The sequence below is a fragment of the Drosophila willistoni genome (genome assembly GCF_018902025.1).
Source record: "Drosophila willistoni isolate 14030-0811.24 chromosome XR unlocalized genomic scaffold, UCI_dwil_1.1 Seg105, whole genome shotgun sequence".
Classification (NCBI taxonomy): domain Eukaryota; kingdom Metazoa; phylum Arthropoda; class Insecta; order Diptera; family Drosophilidae; genus Drosophila; species Drosophila willistoni.
In genome coordinates, this window is record NW_025814054.1 from 755,522 (window position 1) to 769,213 (window position 13,692).

At 36.0% G+C, this 13,692-nt stretch overlaps 1 protein-coding gene across 3 annotated transcripts in view; it reads right to left on the minus strand.

Moving 5' to 3' along the window:
* Positions 1 to 2,083: 2,083 nt before the first annotated feature.
* Positions 2,084 to 13,692, minus strand: part of LOC6645051 (calcium uniporter protein, mitochondrial) — a 60,335-nt gene continuing 48,726 nt past the window's right edge. Inside the window, exons 1-7 of one of the 3 annotated variants that reach the window (XM_047011767.1) lie at positions 12,428 to 12,482; positions 11,885 to 12,136; positions 3,538 to 3,769; positions 3,365 to 3,470; positions 3,206 to 3,307; positions 2,925 to 3,128; positions 2,084 to 2,862 (exon numbers count right to left, since the gene is read on the minus strand). In XM_047011767.1, the coding sequence (XP_046867723.1) occupies positions 2,596 to 2,862; positions 2,925 to 3,128; positions 3,206 to 3,307; positions 3,365 to 3,470; positions 3,538 to 3,769; positions 11,885 to 12,136; positions 12,428 to 12,467 (1,203 nt within the window). In that variant the 5' untranslated portion in view covers positions 12,468 to 12,482 and the 3' untranslated portion in view covers positions 2,084 to 2,595. Of the gene's footprint in view, positions 2,863 to 2,924; positions 3,129 to 3,205; positions 3,308 to 3,364; positions 3,471 to 3,537; positions 3,770 to 11,884; positions 12,137 to 12,427; positions 12,483 to 13,692 lie in introns of those variants that run through there. The other 2 variants (XM_047011766.1, XM_023177148.2) reach the window with 2 other exon arrangements.

The window sequence follows — 13,692 nt, forward strand, 5'->3', positions numbered from 1 at the left end:
AATTATACTAGTTTACAAAAATAAATGACATCGAGTGAACCTTCAAATTGAAGACGTGTTTACAATAATCTAAAGTCGAAGAACACGATGGTAGAATCCATTTTTATAACCACCCATTTCGAGATATTCGTGAAAAGAAAAAGTTTTTAGGCACATGATTCAAATATTCTTAAATATCTCGAGAACATATATGTACGCCACATAAATCGAAAGATATTGAATTGGCCTTTGCAATGATAAAAACATCTTAAGTGTAGGCCGTCTGTAAACGGATTTTACCATAGTGTTCCTTGACTTTAGATTATTTTAAATACAAGTTCAATTTGAAGGTTCATTTCTGGTGTAAACTAGTGTTATTTATGTATTTATATATGTAAGTAGGTATGTATGTATGTATAATTTATGTAAGTAATACAAATTTAAGTATATATAACAATAGCTTTAGGACATAGGACATAAAAAACGTCAACAAACTTTGCCGAAGGAGCGTAAAACGGGGGACTGGGAAGAGAATATTCAAATAGAAGGCAGGGCAAAAATTTATATATATATATAGGTACATATATACCATTTACGAGTATATATCTATAATAATAATAATAAGTTAGGTTAGGTTTGATTTGGTTTGGTTTTTGTTCATCATAAGTCTTGGGCGCTGATTATAATAATAAATATGTTGGAATACTTTTTTGTGTTTCTTTCATTTTGTTAGTTTAGGAGGTATGCCTTTTTGGTTTTTTCGTTTTTTTATTTCGCTTTTTAGTTTCATCATAAATATTTTGTTTAGATACTTTTAAAGTTAATTAGTTTAGTTTGGTTTAGTTAATTTTTGCTCTTGTTATATTGAACGTTGTACAAAACACAATTCTAAATTTAATATATATAATTTGAAATCGAATCACAAATGCTATATATAAGTAAGTTAGTTTGGGTAAGGCTTAGACTAATGGTAAGATTCTTTCTTTCTTAAGTAGGTTTTCTTCTGGCTTGTGCAATTTAAAAGCTAGATAAAAGTGTGTGTGTGTGTGCGAGAGTATGTCAGCGTGTCTTGATTGATGTAGAGTCGGATAGATAGAGTAAAGTAGAGTAGGGTATAGTGTATAGAATAGTACAGGCATCAGTGTATAGGTTTCCAACACAACCGTTTTTGTCGTTAAATCGTTAGAAGAGAAAGCGTTAAATAAGTCAAAATTGTAATAACTTACACTAAACTACATAATATTTATATATATGTATGTGTATATATATATATATGTATATTTAATGTTGTATTTTATAAACGTTGTTAGCATTATCGTTTCCATTATCATTTCATTTTGCCTAGTTTTTAGCCGATTGCATAAAATGAATTGGTTTTTGTTTCTTTGTCTTATTTAACCATTTACGTTGTCATGAAACACAGCAGTTTATATTTACATATCTCTATAATGGTATTCCTACATAGGTATCTATATGTCTATATAGATAGTATTAGGATTTGTTGTTATACTTTGTTTTGTTTACTTTAACTAGCTACAAATTTGTGTGAAGTTTTGACATTTTATGTTTAAAATCTTAATGGAATAGTTGGTGCGTTTTTATTTACAATTTGTTGTTTGTTCCTGTTTGTTTTTTTGTTTCTTTGTTAGTATATAATATTAAAGCTTAGGAAGTTAGTAGATTTCACTAATCTGAAATGAATGTTATATATATATCTATATATATATTAGTTAATTTCAATTGTAAGCCAAAAATTGGTATTACCAAATTACCCCTATTCGAATGTCAACCTATTCATGTATAAGTAAGCCACACTTCAAAGCAATAAAAGGAGAAGAATGGACAAACTGAAATGTCGCTTTAACATAGTTAAGTTGTACAATTTAGGAAATTTTCCGATTAACTAAATTTCAACCTCCCTCTGCCGCGGGGATCCTTGATTACTCTCAGATTATGCACTTAGACTTCAGCTGGATAGCGTTTCATCCAGTGGTATCTAATCGACTTGATTGTTTCCAGTTTTGGCATTGGCATTTCGGGCCCCATTTACTAGTTGTTCATCCAGATGGACGGACGGACGGACAGGTGGGCGTACGTTTTACAATTCAATTAAAACAATCAATAAAGAATTCATATATTTTTCCACTGGACTTTGCACAAATCTTAAAACGAATCATTGCATTAAATAAATAGTTAACTAAACATTAAACAAAAATTTATATTTATGTACGTAAAATAAGAGGTGCATCAAAACTCCAACACCGAGTATCTATGTCAGAGATTGTATACTAGTAATTAATTAATCAATCAATCAATCATCGATCTGTGTCCGTCTCTGCGTCTGATGCACAACAACATTTTTTGTGCGTATGGTTTTTGGCTTAAGCTTAATCGAAACATAAAAAAACCAAAGACTTTCCAAATAAAAATAAAGTATAAGAATAAAATTAAAATTTAAATATATATGACTATAATTTTGGATGACTAATCTTTTCTTTTGCACATTTAAAGAGAATACAGCGAGTGAGCGAGCGAGAAAATAAATAAATATATGTGAGTTTCATCATTGCGCTAAGAACCAAACCTAATAGCGGAAAGCCAACAAGTTGTCGTCATTTAAGTCCGTTTCGTCGTGGAGACATCCCCATCTTTCAATTGTAGTTTCTCGCTTTGGTCAAGGGGTGGGGTGTTCTCTTGGGTGCGAACCAAATGCGATGGCAGTTGCATGTTGAGCGGATCGTGGATGCGCCTCAAATTGTACTCCAATTCGGCCGTTTTGCGTTTCAATTGATTATACTGATCGATATCGAACTCGACTTTCTTGGCATTCCTGTAAATGGTTAGAGCGTATTCCCGGTTCTTCACATGTTCCATGATGTATTCCTGGGAATGGCGACAAACGAGTTAATAGTTATTGTCCAGTGGGAATGGGGATTATAACTCACTCTCTTGGTTACACAGTAGTAGGCATACATGGCCATGGTTGTGCCATAGGTTACAAAATAGGTAACCGGTTCCATAATATCCCAAGAGTATTCCCACCAAGTGAGACGTGCCAGAATGCCAAACTGCACGGACATGAGGCCGAGTCCCATCCAGGTCATTATGTTAGTACGCCGAGCCGCCTTTTTGCTCAATGCTAATCTTTTCTGTTAACGAAAAAAGAAACCATATGAATGTATTTAATTTGAAGTGCTTTGGCTTATTGGGAGCTAGTTGGATCGACCTCTTCCAGTGGTTCCAGTTCATAGCGAATGGTCTCCAATTCCTTGGCCAATTGTTGACTCTTCTCCAGTTGATATTCACCGACATTGAATGCTTCGTAGAGCTGTAGGATTGGACTTGTTCTTAATGTTCAGTCAATTGACATCAGTGGGAAACTCACCTGAGCTATAACCTTTCGCACATCGCCCACCTTGTCCATTGCTTCTAAAGTGATCTTATCACGTTTCGGTGGATGCACTTCCAAAGTGCGATTATTGATTTGTATGCTGTGATGGGATTGAAACGGAACGATTGGGTTAATGAGTGACTGGAATAATGAACGATTGTTATTACCTAAATGTATCGTCTAGCAGACTATCGATAGTGCAGGACGAGGCAATACGCACGCCATGCTTATTTATTATGGCCGCTCGGTCAATGCCGCGATCCTCCTCCTTCAGCATGGCCAACAGATCGCCAACGCAATGCGAAATCGGTTTCAATGCAAATTGACACAGTTCATTGCGGCTAGGCAGGCGTATGGTCATTTGAGGCATCCCATTAACGTACTCCACAAAGATGTCATCTGAAAGCAAGCAGGTAACAAGACAACTCGATTAGATTTAAGTTCTAAAGGATTCACTTATAATTTTATATCGCAACAAAAGGGTAAAATGCCATCGCGAGAGAATCAAGGGTGTATCCACTTTTTCATCCAAACAATTTGCAAAATGAAATCACTGACTTGCGGTAAGCGATTTTAGACAAAAGAAAACACTTTCTTTTAAGCACCCAAATCGACATAAATGTTAAGTTTAATCAAACAACTCACGATTCTCCTTAGAAACATTGCAAACCTTCTTTTTTATTGACATCAATGAATGGTATATGAAGATATAGTAAATTTTATCGCAGCGTTTTACAGTTAGTTGAGTTGTTTCTTTTAGTTTGGCATTTTTAAATGGCTTGGCGACTTAAACTTATTATTATACTGCCTGATCTTCTTATCTGCATGAAAAAGTATTCCGATGGCCTTGGATTAAATATTTCCAGGAAAATATTAAATGCTGATTTAAAATTCATTCGATGTGGGAAAGGGTTGATTTCAAAAGGTGTCGTGTGAATTTAACGACAGCCATAAATGTTGTTCATATTTTAGGACCAATCGTCCGTGAAGTGTGTATTAACAACCAAGTTTAGCGCATTTCGATTAAAAATTGAATTATTTGCCTAAATGAGATCAATGCGTGGAATATTTGCGTGGAATATATGGTATGGCCATTTCAACTCTGGATTCTTTAGGAAAGTGTGCTGATGATAGAACTTGGTGGCTCTTAAAATAACTAAGCAGACAATCTGCTTACTCATATTAGGGTGCCTGTGATTTAATCTTTAGTAAATTGAATTAGAAGTTACATTAAACAGGCTAAGCCCTAGTTTTGAATATGTCTTCTAGACATAAATATTTTTAGTTACAAAAATGGGAGTCATTTTATAGGTGGACATGTATTTCATTAATTTTTTACGAATCCATCATAGACACAAAACACTTTTTAAAATTAGAATTTATTAGAAAATTAATTTGCTATTTTCTTATTGATCCCGCAATATGTGTCAAAAGGATGTTGGAATCGTTGCAGTATGTAGTTAAAAATGAATTTGACTTCACATCTGATTTCATTTTGTATTGTGAGCTATTTTTCTTGTAACGTCAACATACTTTTCCAAAATACAGATAACAAATAACTAATGTTATATTAGTTGCAGGTAATGAAAGTCCAAGGTGTCTTTTAAAATAGAATTTTGTGAAACTGGGTTTTAGCCGCCTTAAGGTCAATAAATCTTACTAGTTCATAAGATTTTTAATCATAGGCAGGTGGCAAAGGTGAGCAGTTTGTCTGTATATCTATTTTAAGAACCACCAAATTATATCATCTGACACTTTGCTAAAGAATCCAGAGTTGTAATGGCCATACCATATCTTTAAGACTAAAAGCAGTTGGAAATTCAAACTAGCGAAAAACGAAAGGCATTGAGAGTTGTTATTTATAATGAAATGCCTTATAAACAAATGGATATTCTGTTTCTTTCTTGCGTTGCCAAGCTGTCTTTTTTACAAAAAGTTTTTAAATTAACAATCGTAAACGAAAAAAAGGTTATACAACTTTATATGTTTTAAATATCTCATAATGGTTTCCGTCACTCCTACTCGTAGAATATTGTTGATATTTTCATTTGGGATATTTTTATGACCACCTACAAAACTCTTTGAAGAGCATTGAAATGGACCACTTGGTCGTTTAGAGAATTTAAAGTATGAATATAAGCCCAATAACAAAAAATATTAGTTTGACAACTTTAAATTTTCACCTTGGTTTGAAATTTCTCCAATATGCCGATGTAAATACACATATTTAGCAGATATTGTATTAACTACATAAATCCACATTTTATAGAAATTTCCAAGAGCAATTTTCAGCTAGAGAACATACGTACTAAGCCGTCTATTAGTCAATGTCCGCAGCTGGAATGTGGAAAATTGAAAATCTGTTCCCTGTTCTTAGAGGCTATCGTATTACGAGAGAGGGGACGTGCGACGTTTTTCTGGGGTTTCAATCAAAATTCAAATGTGGCAGGACAAATTGGATTGAGTTTCAGCAATAAATCGATTTAAATTGAAAACACTGACCGAAGGTATGGCGAGTTAGTTTCGCTCGCTTGGTAATTACTTCCCCCCCAGTCAGACGACTCATCTCCCCCTCCCACGCACTATTACTATCATCACTTCCAACACTCAAGGTTATTTAGTTTGTTGAGTTTGCAGGTTGAAATGCAGTTAGACGCTCGAATTGATTGCTGAAGCATGAAGGCATTCTTGAGAGTGAACCAAGTGCAATTTGTGTACATAGCAGCATATAGTATCTTTGGCTATTTGTAAGATGAGACATGGATGACACATAAAAAAAAACGACATAAAACAACAATAATAAAAGAAATAATAATAATGTTATTGACAGTGTGGGTAACAATTCAATTAGCGGCATTTCTTAAATGCAACCAAAACGCAGAAAGAAATTGTTTTCTCTAGAGTGTAAGAGGGATGGAGGCAGGCAGTTAGGTTGGGGATTTAGGCAGCCATAAAGTAGCACAAACAACACAAGTACACATACATATACATATATATATATATATATATTGGTACATATATATATATATATCGGTGCATATCATGCAACTAGAAAATGCAACAACACACGCCACAAAGTCGACCAACTAACTTCTAATGATGATTGTTTTCATCTCTTTTGCTTGATACCTCATCCTACACCCAGCATAGGGAAAATGGTCTATATTGAATTCATATAACATTTACTTTAAAATTATTTCCAATAGATTATAGATTCAGAAAGTCAAAAGTCGCCAAACACTCAAAAACAAATAAGGCATTATATATTTCCATTGCATTGCCTTTGCTAAAGGGTATCTGAGAGTCGTTGCTCCGATTTATTTTTATATATTTTTTTCCGTGTAAATCGCATTTACTTGAGATTAATAATGCCTACCTACTGTCTGCCTGCCCGCTGCTTGCCCGCCTCTGTCTGCGCTGCTCCCCCTTCACCACCATCCCGGGTCTACCTTTAGTTGGGTCTGTTTTATTAATCGCAAGCAATTGTAGTCGGCGCCAAATGTGGGTAACTAATGTTAGATCTTAAGTTGCTGCTACTTTTGCTGTTGCTGTTATTGTTGTTGGTTGGCTAACCGCCGAGAGACGACTCCGCGATTATTATTTTCATGGACTTTGATTTTTTGGGATTTTAACATTTTTTGCCTCGTTTTTTTTTTTTTTCTTTAATTTTGTTGTTATTGTGCTGGTTGTAGTTTTCTTTTTCTGTTGCTGCTGCTGCTGTTGATGCCTCTTCATTTTTTCTTTTGGTTAGTTTTTTTTTTTCATTTTTATTGATAGTTTAAGATTTTTTCGTGTTAATTTTCAGTTAACTTTCAGATTTTCGCGTTTACAGACGTGTGTCTTGCGTTTTGGTTTTAGCTTTTTGGGTGTATTAATCTGCCCACTAGCCCGGCCCTCTCTGCTTCGTTACTCTCGCTTCTCCCTTAGTCAGTCAGTTAGTCGTGTGCGTGGCAAATAAACAAAATCAAAAAGTGAATAAAATTGCAATTAAGTATATATAAACTTGTTCATATATCTCATATATTTTTTTTTCTCCTTTTTTATTTTTGTGTGTGTTTTTTGTGCATCAGCTGTTGGCAGTTAAAGACAGATAACATCGGTAACAACTCCATCCAAACAAAAAACAAGCAAAAAAAGCTTAATTTACAAACTATGATAAGGACCAGGACACACACACAGTTATAGATTACAAACAAGAGAGATGGAAAAGTTTGTGTAGTCCTGTCACTAATTTTGTTTAGTGAAAAAAGTTGTTAGGTTTTTGTGGCCTAGCAAAAACTTTATGAAAACTAAAAAAAAAAAACTGAGGACCGGGCTAAGCTTGGCGATGCCGAAGTTTGCATACTCTTGCAAGTTTTTCCATTACGCTTTCCTTATCTTCAGGGGTGAATGCGGAAAAACATATCATCTATAAAGTCGAATTTCCACAAAACAATATAGCAAGTCATTTTATCGTTTGTGGAATTCTGACGAAAATTATTTTACGACTGATCGTTCCTACGGGATCTCGAACTAAACACATTTATTAGTATGCGTATGAAACTGACAGAATAACGAAGTACTTCATAAAAGCCATAGCAAGCAATTTTAGTTAGTGGTCCGATCAGGCTGAATCTCAGATATACAACTCCTGAAGTATCTTGAAGCTGGCATGCAACATTGATCCAGACGAACGGACGGAAAGCAATGGCTATATGAACTCGTCTTATCGTGCTGACCAAGAATAAACATATAAACCTTATATGGTCGGCGATGTATCCTTCTAAGCGCTGCTCACCTTTTGACCAAAACTAATATATCTTTTTTGCAAGGGTATAAATATGGCATATGAATAACACATATGTAACTAACTTGCTACCCATCTGCGCAGTGTATCCTAATGGGTTTGCCAAGCATAAAAAGCGCAGCATGTGGAGTCCAGTGCTTTTTGCCAGATTGATGTGCATATTGATTTACACCGACTGACATTATCAGATCCTAGACAGTCCTGCAAAAAGCTGAGCTAAAAGAACTTCTTCGCTTAAAAAAACATCAATCAATCAACAACAACCCGAAATATCCTTTGAGGGATTAGGATGAACTTCTTCTATAATAAAAGCCTAACGTTGTTTTAAAAAGAGTTGAGATTCCAAGGACACTTTTTTCTTATTCTGGATAACTGGAAAAATTTTAAAACGTATAATATCTATTTCTTGCGACTTGACTTCATAAGTTTTAATGTTTTATTTGTTTGGATATATTAAATATCAATTATTTATTTCTACTGGCGTATGTAAGCGAAAAGTAACAAAAAAAAAAGTAAAGTATAAAGATCGCCAAAGTTAACCCCGGCTCTCCGATTTATGTACGTATTTATGAGTGTCCCAAATTCCTCCAAGATCGGATGACTATATCATATAGTTCTCATAAGAATGACCGGTCAATAAATAATTTTGGTCATAAATATGTTGTTGTAAAATATATAATAAACTATAATTCCGGCCATTATTATTAAAGTTATAACTTTATTATATAACGATACCATAAAACAACACGCAGAGGTCTGATGTCTGAATTGCCGAATTTAGCTTCTTTGATATTATTTAACGTTTTTTGACTTCTAGCTTTTAGATTTTGATCTCTGTGTTTTGTGACGCTGATGACCGTCCTAACAAACTTTTCTTTCAAGGAACCTTCGGATAATATCTGAAACCGACATATGTATATTTATATTTTTTACCAAAAGTTGCGTGAATAATTTTTGTTTTCGGCTTTAAACTTTGAATGAAGTTAGAAGCATTGCTTCTAAGCTCACTAAATTTCGCTAACGTCCTTGCTTGCGTCTGTTTAAAAACCGCAAACACTGAGCAAATAGATGTGCAAACATTGATATTATCATGATAGTTGCGGGTTACATAACGACATTCCTCCACGCAGAAGGTGGCCTCCGACTGTGTCATCGAAAACTGAATAGGCCCTTTTTTGCTCTCCACATAGAATATAACGAATCCAACCCATAGCCACACAACCGCATGGGGTTCTACAAGTTTCGTTGTTGTTGTTGGTGCTGTTACCGCACGTGGTTCCCGAATAAAACGGGAGCAAAGTGTCGCAAATGTCGTGGTCACTTCCGAAATGTTGTCCGGAAATGCAAGCGGCTCTCAGTATATACATTTATAAAGGTCAACTATCCTGTCTCTGTTTTCCTTCCTCTTATATATACAGTGTGTTTGAGTGGTTTTCCTTTAATTAATTTGTTAGAGGTAGAAAAAGTAAAATTGAACAGGCAGCCGGACCAGAAGAATAGGAAAAAGTGAGGAAATTTGTTGTCATGTTGAATCCTGCGGAACTGCCTTGTGCCTCGTCTAGAGTGGGTGGCTTCTGGCCCACCTCTCGTAATTTTTTCATTGTTGATGCCGACCATGCTGATTGGGATGTTCATCTGCACCAGGTCTGATGCAGGTGCTACTCCACAAACTTCTTCTAGCTTTTGCCTCTCGATATCGCACCTCGAGCATTCGAATATTACGTGCCCAGGCATTGTCTGCACAAAGTGGTACCTGAAGCAGGCATGACCACCAAGTCATTGTATGAGCTCGATTATGACTTCGCTCAGTCAGACCATCTGTCCTTGTGGGAGTTTGCCCACCGTGACTGTCACTCTACTAAGCTTTCTCAATTGTCGGCTGCTGATTAAAGCTGCCTCAGATTGATTATCTCCAAGTTGCAGCCCTGCATTTGCAACCCACAAGATGTTTACCTCTGCTTCAGCCACCCTTAGGACTACCATGTCATCTGGATGCCATTATACATAGCATTTCACATTATCGGGCCGAACAACGCCTTCCCGGACTTTATAAATTCGTTTGACATTTAATGTGCTCTATCGGAAATGCGTTGTTAAATAAATTTTTTAATTCCGAATTTGTATTTGTTTAGTTTTACTCAGATTCGAAAAATCATGTTTACGTCGACATATCGACGCCTTCTCACTCAAATCTCCGCCGGAATTTTAGTCGGGGTTATGTCGTTGGAAAAGTACATACATACATACTCCGTCAGACATAGAGCGACATATTGCCGGCAGAAAGTGGGCGAAGGTAGGGAGCTATGCCTTGTTCGCCCCCAAACCCAATTCCGCCCCGTCCACTAATTTACATGTGTAGCATTCTTTCGGGCTGTTTCGCCTTGATTTTATGTAGGAGATACACAGCTCCTGATGATTATATGAAGGGAGTGTCTCGCTGCCTAAATCACTACCACACCTACAATCTTCGTCTCCCTCCGCCGCATTCTGCTTTCCCTGCACCGTTCGCTGGTTTTTCTCTCGACATATGCGAAAAGTGTCCTTTGTGCATTATTAAAAATTCCGTGGCCCAGCGCTTTATGGTTGTTTTTTTTTTCTTTTCATATTTTCCTTTTTGTGAGTATGTGATTTAATTTTTCCCTTTTTTATGCCTACCTATGTATGTATGGGTGTTAGTATGTGCATACACATACGACATTTACATATGCGTGCAAATTTGCGTTTCAAGTCTGCGGCAGCAGTTATACACTGTTTTTTTGGGCGTGGGCTCGGCATTTGAATTAAATTATAAAACCGCACACAATCCGTAGACAGCAGCAGGAGTAGGAGAAGACCTCAATCAGAGCCAGCATTAAATGCATTAATAAAACAGCAACAAAAACAACTTGCATACATCAAATATTAAAAAAAAGAAGTGAAAAGAAAATGAAGTATGTAAGTAAGTCGTCTCGCCGACTTGGGTATACCATGTAACAAGGCAAAACAACTGTTTTAAAATTATATAGCAAGCATATGCTATCTCACTCAAGCATATATGCACTCCGCAAACGGCCAATTCTGCCGTTATGCCACGCCTAGTATATTGATCAAATTTGGAGTGTTGTCTAGATTCTAATGAGAAATTTTAAGGTGACAAATTTGAATGCATTAGTTAAATGAAGTAAGTCATCGCGCCGACTTTGGTATACCATGCCGTATTTTATAATTTATAATAACAAATCTACGTACATACATATGTATGTATTCAAAGTTCTGCTTAGCAAGAATATTTTGCTATCTCACATTTAAAGGCCAACTCCACCCTTACGGATTACATTGAGAAAAACTGTTTTTAGATTTTAAGACCTTTGAGAAAAGCAGGTTTGTTTCGGGGGCAGAAAGGGCGTGGCTAAAATTTAAAATAAACTCAATCACTGTGCATACTACACGAGTCTACGTACCAAATTGGGTGGCTCTATTTCTTATAGTCTGGACATGGTTAGATAGATTCGGCTGCTTACAGTGATCAAGAACCTATATCCTGTATGGGGTCGAAGGACCTTCCTTCTGTCTGTTACATACATTTTGGCGAGCTTAATATACCATTTTACACTATGGGTGCATGGTGTAAAGACAAACATATGATTAAGTGAAGCGAGAAAAGTAATGCATGGCAGGACGACGACAAAATTGTGTGACTGGGGCTTAGAGAAGTATTTGGAGGGGGGATTGTTTAATTTTTTACCTACCCGGCGATTGTTCCGTGTTCTTGGCAAAGGATGGACTATTTATATTTACAAGCTGCTGCTGCTGAGTGAGTTTTTGTCGTAACAAATGGGATACAGTTGTGGTTGTTGGTGTTGCCGCTTTTTGTGGCGTCTCTGGCTGAGTTGCCTGTAAGCGTTCAATGAGCGTTTGTTTGTTACCCGTTACGCTTAATCCGTGCTCTCTCAAACGTGTCCGGAGATCAGTCAGTGTAAGTCGTCGGATATCGTCCTTGCCTGATGATGAATTAAATTATCGCAAGGGGAGGGACGAAGCAGCAGCAGCAGCAGCAGATGAACAGAAAATAAATAAATAAAAAAAGAACGAAGAAAAAATAAAATAAAAAGTAAGAAGAAACAAAAGTAAAGAGGCGTGCCAATGTATAAGCTAAGCAGGAATTACACAACAACAACAACAACAAAAACAACAATAATGATAACAATAATACCAACAACAAAGCATTTTTCCCCCACTAATGAATTCAAAAAAAGAATATGAAGTAAGTCATCTCCCCGACTTCGGTATACCTTTCACCAGGTGAAACAACTGTTTTAAGTTTCTAAACATTTTCAGAGAGGGACTCAAGGGTCCGGACCCTCACTGAAATTTCAAATTTCAGACTCTGAGCCGCACACGTTCATTCAGACTAAATCGTATGCCTACCAAATAAGGAAGGCTTCTTATATCGATTTCGTTTTATTATGCATTTTTCGATTGCACCCCCTTTGAAATATTGATTCAAGATCCGTAACTAAAGTAATTAAAGAGGGCGTGTCAAAAATTTGAACTAGACTGATAACCCTATCAACTATAGCAGTCTACGTTCAAAATTTGGTGACTCTAGCTGTTATAGTCTCCGAGACTTTGATGTTCATACAGACGGACATGCGAAGGGACGATCGGACGGCTGTTGATGCTGATCAAGAATATATATATATACCTTATGGTGTCGAAAAAACTTTCTATTACATACATTTTGGCGCCTTTAATATACTACTTTATCCCATTAGTTACATGGTATAAAAAATGAAACGAAAAATACGACAGAAATGAAGAGGCCCACAAAGAAGAGCAGTTAAAAAAATGACGGCACGTGCAGCCAACGTCAAAAGCAGTCAAAAAAAAAAAAATCAGTAAAGATAACTTTGGTTGTGCTGAAGTTTATATACTCTTTGCCCTTTTTCATGGCCTATTATTATGTTTCTAAATGGTTTCTTTTTTGCACAAATACCAAAAAGTCGTACAAATAAATGCCCTTCAAAAATTACTCATCTTGTTGTCTCTTCCTTCAAAGCACCAAAAAATTGTGTCTCTTGAGAAGGATTTCTATATCACTTAATCAGTTGTCGATGCCATATCTCCCATATATGTTGATATTCTGTCTTAATTTGCTCGCTTTTCTGAGAGTGCTAGAGTGAATCAGACGGCCAAATAACGTCTTTGTTTCTCATGTGATTTCGAAAATGTTCTTGTATTCTATAAAACCCTTTACAAGAGTATAAGAAACTAAAGGGAAGGCTTGTATATCCTTGTAGTGGAAGTCGTTTTTATAAAAAAATCGAACTCTTACGAAAAGCCGACAAATTCCATTAATAGCCTAGTTTGTTTTTCTGGCCAAAATTATTTTTTAACCGATCATTCCCATGAGAGCTTGTGACTTCTGATCAAAATGAATAGACCATTTTTGGCAAGGGTATGAAAATAAAAAAACAAAGCATAAAAGAGTCGCATAAAAAGGACAGGCTTGAAGCTGTGAAAAAATGATGCTGATTCTTATGGTGATGGGAGCGAG